Raw genomic sequence first — 12,932 nt, 5'->3', positions numbered from 1 at the left:
CCTTCAATAAAGCATTTACAAAACAAGATTTTAATACCCCAGCACCATTAGACAAAGGACAATCATGCATTCAGGAGAGAATTGAAGGACAATGAAATATCATTGTTATTCCAAGTACCTGATGATTTACCTTCATTGAGGATTGCAGGTGTGAGACTGAGGACTTTGGACAAGATAGGCATGAGATACCGTGTGCCCTGACCCTCAGCCTGGCGAGAATCCAGCAGTTTCAAAATACGATGGCAAAGAGCAATCTCCGCATTTTTACTCCCCTATTGAAGAAGTACAATACCACCATTACCTTTACTTCCATTACCCTCTTTTCGTTCCCATTACCACGGCCAGCGATGCATTTCAACAATAACAAACAAGCTGTGGAGCTGCAAGTGTCTGCAGGTGCTGGAAGGTGGAGCAAAAAATTGCTCGACCAGCTGAGTTCCTACAGCAGTTTATATTTGGCTCTGGGCTTCACCATCTGCAGTCTTTTGGGTCCATAGCAACTGGATTACGTGAGACTACCGAGAAGCTGTTCGCGCTGCTGCCATCAGGAAAGAAGTATAGGTGCCACAAGACGCGCACCATTAAGCTGAGGAACCCCTCCACCATCAGACTCCTCAACAACAAGAAACACAATTGGAGATTCCTACTTTTGCCCTTTATTGATTTTTTTCATCTATTGCACAGTTAGTTTGTTTACATTTCTTTATTTGTTTACATGTGTACTTTTTTTTGGTACTAATAATTGGTAATTCTGCCTCGCCTGCAGGAAAAAAGAATCTCAGGGTTGTATGTGATGTAATAAATGTAGTCTGACAATAAATCTGAACTTTGAATACCTCAAATTTACACAACTGTCCCTATTTCTGGCAGAAATGAAATCTGGGAGGGCTGTGGCAGGCATAATAATAGAAAGAATGTTACAACTCATTGAGCTTTTGACAACACTGCAAACGGGTTCCTTGAAATTGCATTTAATGCCAGAGGATATGTTCAAAGCCCCTGTGAAGGAATGCAACATCATCATCGACTGCCAAGGATCCCTGGCCCATGATCACTCAAGATGGAGAACAAGCACTCGGAATACTATTGAGAACTCTGTGAGATGCATCAGAAGCAAGCAGGGACACAGAAGGAGCAGACAAGTTCACAAACTATCATTCCTCTGATCCTGTCCATTTATGGATTCACCACCTCAGAACAAAAGAGGGGTAAAAAGAAGCTGACTAAGAAGAAGATAAAATATTCTGTCCTCACAGATGAAAATATTCTGCAGCAAAATTAATGTTTAGGATATACAATGGGGTCCATAAAATCTCGTCACAAAAAAAGCAGGGTCGCACTAAATCGGGGTTTCACTTTACTTGCATTTTGCCTGATGTCCCCACTCCTGCCGGGAGCCTGATGCCCGAGTCCAATGACTCATCGCGCTATATCCGAATTCACCTTAAATCGGAATCACTGTAACACGTGGTAAAGTCTAACTAAAGTAAAAAAAAATCCCCATTATCCAGAATACAGGTAACCAGTAGCCTCAGGCAACCGGCAAAAAAAAAGTGGAAAATAAATAAGTATAAAAATACAAAAGTTTAAAATTGGATCCCCCTAGCAGTTCACCGATCCACGCAACATGCAATCTCAAGCAACCAGAAAATTAACACTTATCCAACATCTACCAATCCCCATAGGTGCCAAACACCATGGGTTTTACTGTATATTATTAATAAATCCAATTGTCTGGGATTGTCCTCCTGTTCAACATGTAGGACAACATAATGATGAAGCAGATTGGTCCATTTACACATTGAGCAGGGTTTAAGTTCAGAATTTTAACCATGCTATTGTGGCAGAAACTAGTGAAGAACAGTTTCATTGCAAGAGAAACTGAGGGGGAATGTCATGGAGGACGTACTTGTCACAATTTCAAGATCAACTTCATAGTGCAATATTGTAGCCTGATCAGTGTAAAACATGAAAGTCTGCAGACTCAGTAAAGACACAATGGTGGGGAAGATCAGCAGGTTAAACCAAAGTTTGGGGCCTGAGGTATGAGGAAAATGTAGACCTGTGCCAGAATAAAATGGTGGGGGCCAGGGGGAGGAGCACAGGGTTAAAAGTTGGATAATGGAGGGAGAGCACAACACCAATCAGAGGGGAGGCGGGGTGGGGGGGGGTAGCTCTGTGAATGGAGAGAGAAGGGGGTGGAGAGCTGGAGGAGACAGAGGAACAGGGAAGAGAGGGAGAATGGGGAGTGAGCTAGCAGTCACCAGGGAGAATGTCATCCGGTTGGAGAGTGGCCGAACAAAATGTTGCTCCTCTGACCTACCAGTAGCCTTGATGTGGAAGTGCACAAGGCCATGAACAGACAGGTTGGCACAGTATTGAAATGGCTGGCCTCTGGGAGATCCCTGTCATTAAAGCAGGCGAAGTAAAAGCGCACAGCGAAGCAATCTCCCAGTCTGTGTCCAGTCTCTCCGAGGTAGAGAACTCCAGATGCAGTAGATGACTTCTGCAGATTCACCAGTGAAGTGGCGCTTCACTTGGAAGGACTGTTTGGGGCCCCAAATGGTAACAAGGGAGGAGGTGTGGGAGGAAGAGTGGCACTTCCTGCGGTCACAGGGGAAGGTGCTAAAGGGGCAATAAGTGGGAAGGGATGAGTGGATGAGGGAGTCAGAGAGAGAGGGAGTCAGAGAGAGAGGGAGTCAGAGAGAGAGGGAGTCAGAGAGAGAGGGAGTCAGAGAGAGAGGGAGTCAGAGAGAGAGGGAGTCAGAGAGAGAGGGAGTCAGAGAGAGAGGGAGTCAGAGAGAGAGGGAGTCAGAGAGAGAGGGAGTCAGAGAGAGAGGGAGTCAGAGAGAGAGGGAGTCAGAGAGAGAGGGAGTCAGAGAGAGAGGGAGTCAGAGAGAGAGGGAGTCAGAGAGAGAGGGAGTCAGAGAGAGAGGGAGTCAGAGAGAGAGGGAGTCAGAGAGAGAGGGAGTCAGAGAGAGAGGGAGTCAGAGAGAGAGGGAGTCAGAGAGAGAGGGAGTCAGAGAGAGAGGGAGTCAGAGAGAGAGGGAGTCAGAGAGAGAGGGAGTCAGAGAGAGAGGGAGTCAGAGAGAGAGGGAGTCAGAGAGAGAGGGAGTCAGAGAGAGAGGGAGTCAGAGAGAGAGGGAGTCAGAGAGAGAGGGAGTCAGAGAGAGAGGGAGTCAGAGAGAGAGGGAGTCAGAGAGAGAGGGAGTGGACCCTTAGGGAGGCAAAGAGGGAAAGACGTGCTTGATGGTGAGATCATTTTGTAGCTGACGGAAATTGCAGAGGATAATATGATGAATGCAGAGGCTGGTGGGATAGCAGTGAGGACAAGGGGAATCCTGTTTCTGTTGTTTTTGTGGCAAAGTGGGCCAGGGCAGAGGTGCATTTAAGATACCAATGTGAATAAACTATAAACTATTCTTTACCTGGGCCAGCATTACACTGGACACAAGGTTCAAGGTTTTCATATCATTTATTTCCTCACAGGACAACATCGAACTATTACACGGCAACACCTCTCGCAGAATAGCTGAGCAGAGGACAAGAACTGGCAGTGGAGCCTTCACGAAACACAAGGTGTAACGGAGTTTCTGCAGGACATCATTGGGAAGACTGGGCATAAAGAAAAAACAACAAGGAGTTTTACAAATTTTACAGTTACATACCACACACAAATGACCTCACCCAGAGAAGCATTTCTGCAAATGCACTCACAGCCAAGATCAGAGACATGAATAACATCCTTTTCATATCTCTTGGAACCTGCACAGATAACAGCAATTGCAAAAGATGATTTTTGCTTATCTAAAGACACTAAGAAATAGAATGCACAAATGACGATTCAAAACCCAATCATTGAATTATTGGAAAAATACCACCCCATTATTAAAATAAATGTTGACATCAAGTTGAACTGGCTATACAAACTTACTTACGCATAATTAAATTCAATTTTTTTTTTTTTTTTTTTTTTTTTTTTTTTTTTTACACAGAGGGTTGTGGGTTCCTGGAATACCTTGCTAGGGATGGTGGTGGAGGCTGAAACATTGGGGGCATTTAAGATACTCTTAGACAGGCACATGGATGAAAGAAAAATAGAGGGTTATGGGGTAGGGAGGGTTATGTACTTTTTTTTTAAAAAAGGAATATATGGGTCTTTTAAATGTAAATATTTTAAATTTACACATACAGCACGGTAACAGGCCATTTCAGCCCAAGAGTCTGTGCCACCTAATTTAACCCCCCCCCCCCCCCACAGTACATTTTGAACGATGGGAGGAAACTGGGGAAAACCTAAGCAGACACGGAGAATGTACAAACATCTTACAGATAGCGCGGGATTCGAACCCCAATCCCAATCTCTCGTGCTGTAAAGGCTAACCGCTATGCCGGCTGGGTTAGCACAACATTGAGGGCTGAAGGGCCTGTACTGTGCTGTAGAGTTCTATGTTCTATCTTTAACTGACTATCATAAAGTAATGGGATCCCTTGAACAAAAATTCTTACCTTCGGTTGTATTTAGTAGCAGAAACAATCAGGAACAGCTTCTGGAGAGAGTCAATGACTTCATTATTACATTCCTTGTTCTGCAGGAGAATGGAACAGAATTTCTGTAGGTCTTCATCCTGTACTTCCCTGAGAAGGAGACATTAAAATGGATAAAGTAGGTGTATAACGCAGTGACGAAACGGGTTCAACAGATTGCTCGTGGCTAAAGATAAAGCATCCCTGAACTTTTTGTCGGAAGATCCTCATTTATGCTGCTAATGGTATGAAATCATATAGTGCTCACAAACCATTATCTTGTACAATCCTTCAGGGTTGATACTTGATCTGTATTTTGCCCGCTGGCTCTGCTGCTCGCCATAGAAAGAGAGCACACATTCATCCCTTTTTTCCAGACGCTCTTCAGGGTCACAGATCCTCCTCCATGTTTTGTGCAGTATTGAATGGGGATGTCACTGGCAAAGATCTCCCCAATAACCCCTGTGAAGATCATTAGATATGGGAGCAGAAGTAGGCCATTCGGCCCATCAAGACCACTCCACCATTCCATCATGAGCTGATCCATTCTCGCACTCAGCCCCACTCCACTGCCTTCTCCTTGGGAAGATGGTAGTGAGCCACTTTCTTAAGCAAATGCAGTAATGATGCCCCATTGTAATATATAAAATGCTGCCTTGGTTAATGATTTGGCTGGCTCTAATCAGAGGACTTTGATGAGCCCAACACATTGAACTAATTACTGATGCATAGCCATCATAAATTAACATTTCGGCAGAGAAATACAAATGCATCCATTGGAGGGGTAGTACTGTCGTGTCTCAGCAACAGTGGTAGACCAGGATTTACAGCACTACTTAAGGCCATTTCATTTTCAATAACGAAAATCTCCCCTCGGGATCAAGGTGATCCAAGGATTCAGTGAGATGATGGGGAAAGAGGTTCAGTTGCTGATAATTAAAACCAAGGATCCGGTCATCAGAGTAGTAGCCTGGAAGGAAATGGCATGGGTAAAAACATCAATAACCTCTGCAACAGGAAGCTTGGGAGGAATTCAAAGTTGGCATGATAAATTAGGCAAGTGTGGGGCGGGGGGGGGGGGGGGTGTGGGTTGGAGATCTGGGCATCAGAGGAACATCTGGGTTGGGAGATTCAGATGATTGAGTGGTTGGGGATAGTGGAATGAAAACAAAAGGTCTTGGGGGAAAGGAGAGGCAGGAGCTCATTGAGGTCAGGATGAAGACAGAGTAATAGGAACAGGGGGATTCAATTATATTTTACAATGAATTCAGAGATACTGGGATTGCCTAAGTGTGGTCATGTTCTGGACATCCATTGCTCCAAAGTAAACACCACATGGGTAGTAACATCATTGTGTTTGCTGTAGGAATAAACTATGGCATGAAGAAGCATTTCTGGAGTTCCATGAAATGACCTGGAAATGGATGTTAAAGCATTATATTCCTATAAAGCCAATGTACACTGAGTGGAGAATGCCTTTAAATAACCATTGAGGCCATTCCACCCCCACGGGATAAACATGAACCTGCCATTTAATAATGAAAATCCCATTGTTACATGGTCACCACCACTAATACTAGCTAAGTTTTAAATTCCAGATGCTAATCAACTGACATTCCCCAAATGCCAAGGTAGGGCATGAACTACAAATAGAAGATGGGGTTGCATACTTCAAAATTCAGTTCTCTCCAACGTTGGTGCAGGTGAACAAAATTCTACCAATAAACACTGCTACTCATGTAAATTTGCATATGTTACAACAGGCCTGACTATTCCAAGAGCCATTACCTCAAAATGTCATCCTTCATCTCTCATGTTTCTCTGTACTTAACGTCCAATCCCACAGTTAAAACATAAACGCCAGGACTCGCCCCTTGCACTCAGTTTGGCTGAGCAATGTTATCTCTGCATGACTGAACGCCTTAGAACGGTTCAGAATGCCTCACTTTGAATTCACAAATGTGCTCGAGAAACTCAGCAGGTCACTCCACCTGACCCCAGCGCCTGCAGAGAATTAACTTGAAACACCCTTTTCAGGTGAGGTTTAGAAAGTTTTGAAGGCTAGCTTCCAATCCATCGACCCTCGCATATCAAGTAGTTAGAATCAGTGGTTCTCAACCTTTTTCTTCCTGCTCACAGACCACTTTTAAGTAGCCCCTATACCATCGGTTCTCTGCGATTAGTCAGGGATTGTTTCAGGTGAATGGGAAGGTTGAAAATCGCTGCTCTAGCCCCAATTGTTACTGAAATACTTTGCTTGAGAGAAAATGGCCATTGGCCCATTTCCTTTGGAGTGATGAGACCGTGCACATAACGAGTCAATGAGGGACGATTAACACCCACCTTAAGCCGTCCCTGACTAATCACAGAGCAGCTTTGGCTGCTCTGAAAGTGGACAGGAAAAGACTGAGAAGCAGGGAGTTAGATCCCTCCTTCTCTCATCTCTGGCCTCTGCTGCTCACGGCGTTAATGGGGTGCCACCGCACCCACTTACTCCAGCACCATCAGTGGCTCGGCATTGGCGGATTCTTGGAGCCAACCAGCGCTTCGGGACGGGCGCTCGAGAAATGCAAAGCCGTCGCCGTTACCTGGCCCGTCTGAGCTGATTCTCCGCCGCGGCACTAAACATCGCAACCTCAGCCCCGCAATGGCTCCAGAGGGACGGAAGGGGCGAGGCCGTGGCACCGAAATCATCGGCCCCGTCCTCGTCCGGCTGGAAGGCAGGTGTCGCGGTGAGTAGTTCCGGCTCGGGGACGCTGGGACTCGACGGGGCCCCGCGTTGGAGCGCGTGATTGGGGCATGATGCTCACGAGGAGCATGCGCGTGTGGGTAATTCGCCGCGTCACCCAGCCCACGGGGCCCTTTCACGTCCGCGGCGGGTTCCTTCCAGGTCCGCTGGCGGCGGCTCTTTCCTTTTTTATATATTTTTTATTGTTTAAATATAAGACGATGTAGGATTTATATGTTAAACAAATATCATATACAGATCACAAATTAATATAAATGTTAACCAAAAACCTATGCATAATTGTTTATTTAACTAGATCTTAAAAAATAATTCTGGATAGAAAACCACCAGATCCAAATCTAAACAAAGGGTAAATTCGGTCTAAATTAGACAAAATCTCCTTTCCATGCCTGCTCCACCTCCACTGGCAGACCCCGCTGCTTTTCGCTCTCCCTACCGCCTGGTAGTTCTGAGCTCAGTGATTTGCCCCGCTTTTCCAACCCGTTCTTGCTTCTTCCTCCCCACTGAGCCATCTCGACACCTTGTGCCCCTTCACCTTTCCCACTCCATTGGCGAACAACTAGCTTCCACCAGCCTGCATCAGTTGGGTAGTTGCCCCCTCACAGCTCTAGGTTCACTTTCATAATCGGCATTGAATGCCAGATCCCTTTTAGGTCCGCTAGGGCTGGACCTTTCCTTTCCCGGTCGGCGTGCTACTGCCGCGTCTGCCCCCACTGACCCTGACCAACTCCGACAAATCCTGCCGCCTCCCTCTTCTCCGGTCAGCAGCACAATTTGATTTGTGCCCCCTCAGTCTGTTCTTGTTTTCTCTCACTGCTCCAGTGCCACTGTTCCCCAGCTCAAATCAATCACCACTTCCTGCCATGAAATCTGCAAGCCTACCAGTTTTCAAGAATACTTTGTTGACAATAAAGCATTGCTGCCACTTCGCAGAGAGCGTCCGACCACTTTTTCCCCCCAAAAGGCTTGCTTCCTGAAAAGAATGTTTGAGATCAGCAGCCCAAAATGCATAATTTACACCCAAAAGTGTTCAGAAAGCAAAATCTCCACTGTCCAGTGTTACTGTTGCCCACTCATTGAGTAGTTACCTCTTCCCCTTGTCCATGGCTGCATCTGGTTCTCTCTCCATTCTCCCTTTCACATAATCTTTGGATCACCAACTCAAGCCCACTTGAGTTCCACCTTGCCCCTTTCACATCAGCTGGAGCTGCACCCTGCCACACCCACACACCAGTTACCAGACCCTCTTGGAATCGTCCTTCCCGCTATCCCTGAGCCCAGTGCAATTCGCTCCCTTGCCACACCTTCCTTCTCCCCCCTCCAATGGCTCCACACCTTCCTATTTCTTGCCCCACTTCCAATCAGCTCTCCCTGAAAAGGTTTACTGCTGTGGATGCACCCATCAGCTGCCACTTCGCCATCACCTTCTCCATACAATGGCCACTTTCGGTCCCTGCCTGCCAGCTTCCTTTAAGGTCCGCTCATGCTCCAACTTCCCTTCTCATCTGCAGGAGCTGCAACCTGCTGCACCACCATCGAGTTTGCCATCCCCACTCAGAACCATCCTGTTGTCCCGCTCCTCCCTGCCTTCCGCTAGTTCTATGCCCCCTGTTCTTGCACCATCTTGCCCCTCCACATTTCTCAGTCCATTTCCCATCAGTTAGCACTCCCTGCCACTAATGCAGTGGTTCTCAACCTTTTTATTTTCACTCACATACCACCTTAAGTAACCCCTTACTAACCACAGAGCACGAAAGAAAAAGGAATGAGAACCTCTGCCCTAATGACTGTTATGCCTTGGTTGGCCAGTTGTCACTTCATGTCCATCCTGCATCATATTCACCCTGAACACCACCATCTCCCTTCCATGATCTGCACCTGCTTGCCAGACCCACTCCGCTGCCACTCACTTCTTGCTGACGCCCGCCAGCTCTGAGCCCAATGTGCTTAGCTTTCGCTTCTTTCTGCCCTCTCATTCTGTTCACGATTCACCCTCTGCTGCGCCTCTTCACCGTTTGTGGTCTACTTCCAAAAATCTTGCATCATTTTACAAGAATGCTTTTACTTTACATCAACTAGCACCTTCTCTTTCTTCCCCCCCACCCCCTCCCAGGGTACAGATCACAATTTACACCTTGTAATTTAAAATGGAAAACAAACAATAAAAGGTTAATAGTTAGTGTAAGTTATTTGATATGAACCATAGAATGATCTTATGGGCTGTCATTATAAACGATGGATATCTGCTCAGAACTCTGTGCGACTTGTAGTACAGCTGAGTGCTGACTTTGGGACTTTCAAGAACAAAGGGAGAATCCAACCATGAAGCAGAGAGCAGCAGAACGGCAGCTAGAGAGCTATGCGAAATGGACATGCCTCATAAATGAGGATTTGTAAGTTTACTGCAATGCAACATCAGTCATTTCTCTCCAACATTCAATAAGACATCCTTTATTATCAGTTAAAGAACTGAACTTGGGTATTGAACCTCAAGATTGAATTCTGTTGTTTGGACTAACTGACCTGGGGGTTTTGGAGATTTTTCCTTTTTGAATTTGGGCACAGACTGTAATGGTTTTTCACATACATAGTTTATAAATATGTTATCTATATATCTGCTATAGATACTTATAGACATTATATTTATTAATGACTATTAACAATATAGAGTTAAAGTTTAACACTTTGAATTGCATCATCTATTGTTGCTGGTTTGAGACGCAGCATCTTAATCTTTATTAAAACCCGATGCTGAAGGGAATTTATTTGAAGTTCTTCAGTCTGGCAGCCATTTGTCATGTACAAAACAACCAATAAACAAACAGGATAATCAAAAGAAACAAGTGTTTTTTCTTAAAATTCTAACGTTTAAACTTAGTCTGCCATTAACATCTCAATTACCTTAAAATCAAAATCAGTTTTCTATCAAATAAAAACAGATATTCTTTCTTTAGCCCAATTAACATCTGTCCAGATGCAAACACACCCATATGAATTTTAAAATGGTTTTCTTAAGGACGTAGATCCAGTTATTAAAATTCAAATATTGTTCCATTGCCGACTCTGCCAAGCAACAAGAGCCGAACTGCCTCTGTGAAGTGTCTCTCGTGCTCAGTCTCATTGAGCAGATGATTGTTGTAGGTTATTGATGCTGCTTTTCGTTGACAAACAATTCCACAACACGGCACATGAAGAGGCACATTTCAACATTCAGTGCTGTAGACTACCCCCATCAAAGTGAAATTCCTCCACTTTAAAAAAAGGCGGCAGAAAAAGAGTAAAATTCTAAATCAGTTCATACAGTACAACCTGAACAAATTAAAAATACTTCAAGAATTACTTGCACATGCCCTTTACATAAAAAGTATAATTGGGAACGTGCTTCCTCCATCACTGAATAGTATGCTCTTACTAACTATTGTGGACACTGAAGGAATGAGGAATCTCCATAATATAATAATGGGATGGAGAGAGAGGCCTTGTCACCCAATATGACACAAATTACATTCAATCGAATGAGCGCATGATTATTTAATTACTTCTCAAAAGGTAAATTTAATATTTAATGTACAAACTCTGGGATATTACCAAAATAACTTCAGGACATGAAATGGTACCATTAATATCCAAATGATTACGCATAGTATGAAATTTAGCATTCTACTCACCAAATAACCGTTGAACAAAGTGTACAACTTCTTGCTGACATTCTGCATATTATGAAGCCCTGTAGGCACAAATAATCCTGCTGATCTAAATCTAGACATACAGACAAAAAAGATAGACATACATAGTTGATTTTCTCTTTTATCGATCATTTGCAGCAACTATATTGAAATTGGTTCCATCTTCAGCTGGTTAATCACCGTTTGTGTGGCTCAGGAAGATGGAATGAAAGTCAATAGTAATCGGATTCATCATTCCGATTTATAAACTAGAGTACCTTGTTTAAAGAGCAATTTCAAGGCGTTGTTGATTTGATTTGAACTACTAAAATAATTCACTGAGTCAAGTACCTGTTAAAATGTCAGGCATTTTATAACTAAGTTAATCTCTGCATTGACAAGGAATCCACTTTAGTTATTCTCTGTTACCTTCCCTACTTTATTTTATTAAACTAACTGCCAATGGAAAACAATTCATTGTGTTTGTAAAATGTTAGAACAAAAACACTCTTTCTTAATCTTATCTCAATTATTGTACATTTTCAGGTTTCATTTTGTTTTATTCCATTCTGAATGATTTTGATCACTGGCTTTCATCGAATTACAAAATTCTCGGGGAAAAGTTAACAATTCTCTGCAGTGTTTGAATCACATGAGCAGTGCTATTGTCTTTTGCTTGGCTTCGCGGACGAAGATTTATGGAGGGGGTAAAAAAGTCCACGTCAGCTGCAGGCTCGTTTGTGGCTGACAAGTCCGATGCGGGACAGGCGGACACGGTTGCAGGGGAAAATGGGTGGGTTGGGGTTGGGTGTTGGGTTTTTCCTCCTTTGTCTTTTGTCAGTGAGGTGGGCTCTGCGGTCTTCTTCAAAGGAGGTTGCTGCCCGCCAAACTGTGAGGCACCAAGATGCACGGTTTGAGGCGTTATCAGCCCACTGGCGGTGGTCAATGTGGCAGGCACCAAGAGATTTCTTTAGGCAGTCCTTGTACCTTTTCTTTGGTGCACCTCTGTCACGGTGGCCAGTGGAGAGCTCACCATAGAACACGATCTTGGGAAGGCGATGGTCCTCCATTCTGGAGACGTGACCCATCCAGCGCAGCTGGATCTTCAGCAGCGTGGATTGTAGGATGATGGAAAATGGCGAGTCTTAGGCAGTGTAAACTATCACAAGAGTATAATCAGGAAAACAAAACTTCAGCAATGTTGTATTTCCAGGCTCTGCAGCCCCTGGTATTCCTAGGTGGTCTGATCGCAGAAACTAAGCAGGCTCAGGACTGGTCAGTACTTGGAGGAGAGACTGCCTGGGAACACCAGGTGCTGTGGGTTTCTGTGAGGAGCGCTGAACAAAATGGTGACTCTCTGTCTGCCTTACGGTAGACAAAAGTTCAAGGATTTCATCTATGTTACTTTCTAAATGTAGTATTACATGACAATGACCAAGCAGGAGTTGAAGAAGTCACTAATCTCAATCTATTGAATTTGTTCAATAATCTCTTAGAGGGCCAGGAAAGCAGTTGATTGTCGAGATGCACAACTACAAGAGCAGTTCATTCAGCTGCCTGCAGAAAAAAACTCTGACAATACATCTGACATCTTCTCTGCAGATAAGGAAGACCAGGGGTGATATGGAGAGATATTAGTGTTATTGTTCATGGGGTCATTTATTTCTGCAGAGCAATTCATACAAGATGAAGTAGTAATGCACACACGTGATGCTGCCCTGATGTCCTTTACAACCCAAACAACTGATTACATTTTGCATCATAAAATGTTTGCACGTATTAGGACACAGTGTCCTTATACTAAAATATACAAATCATGTGAAGAAAATAATTAGGTCTCGGTTTTAGTCTTCCAGATGTTTTTAAATTGAATTCCACTAGTAATATCAAAGTTTAGAATTTAGGAAAATAAAACAAAGAATACATTCCATTCACGATATTATTCCTTTCTTTCTTTGGCTTGGCTTCGCGGACGAAGATTTATGGAGGGG

The 12,932-nt window shown here is 44.1% G+C and overlaps 1 protein-coding gene across 7 annotated transcripts in view; it reads right to left on the bottom strand.

Moving 5' to 3' along the window:
• The window catches only part of ap5z1 (adaptor related protein complex 5 subunit zeta 1), a 48,124-nt gene extending 40,794 nt beyond the window's left edge, over positions 1 to 7,330 (bottom strand). For 4 of the 7 annotated variants that reach the window (XR_011346999.1, XR_011346998.1, XR_011347000.1 and 1 more), the window contains exons 1-4: positions 7,116 to 7,328; positions 4,510 to 4,638; positions 3,429 to 3,615; positions 131 to 272 (exon numbers count right to left, since the gene is read on the bottom strand). Coding sequence is in view for 1 of the 7 variants with exons in the window: in XM_069904737.1 (XP_069760838.1) it covers positions 131 to 272; positions 3,429 to 3,615; positions 4,510 to 4,638; positions 7,116 to 7,156 (499 nt within the window). In the remaining 6 variants the exon portion in view is untranslated. Of the gene's footprint in view, positions 1 to 130; positions 273 to 3,428; positions 3,616 to 4,509; positions 4,639 to 7,115 lie in introns of all 7 variants that reach the window. The other 3 variants (XR_011347002.1, XR_011347001.1, XR_011347003.1) reach the window with 2 other exon arrangements.
• Positions 7,331 to 12,932: the final 5,602 nt, after the last annotated feature.

The sequence above is a fragment of the Narcine bancroftii genome, chromosome 12, assembly GCF_036971445.1.
Source record: "Narcine bancroftii isolate sNarBan1 chromosome 12, sNarBan1.hap1, whole genome shotgun sequence".
NCBI classification, from domain to species: Eukaryota; Metazoa; Chordata; class Chondrichthyes; order Torpediniformes; family Narcinidae; genus Narcine; species Narcine bancroftii.
This window is presented reverse-complemented; position numbering and strand designations above follow the sequence as displayed.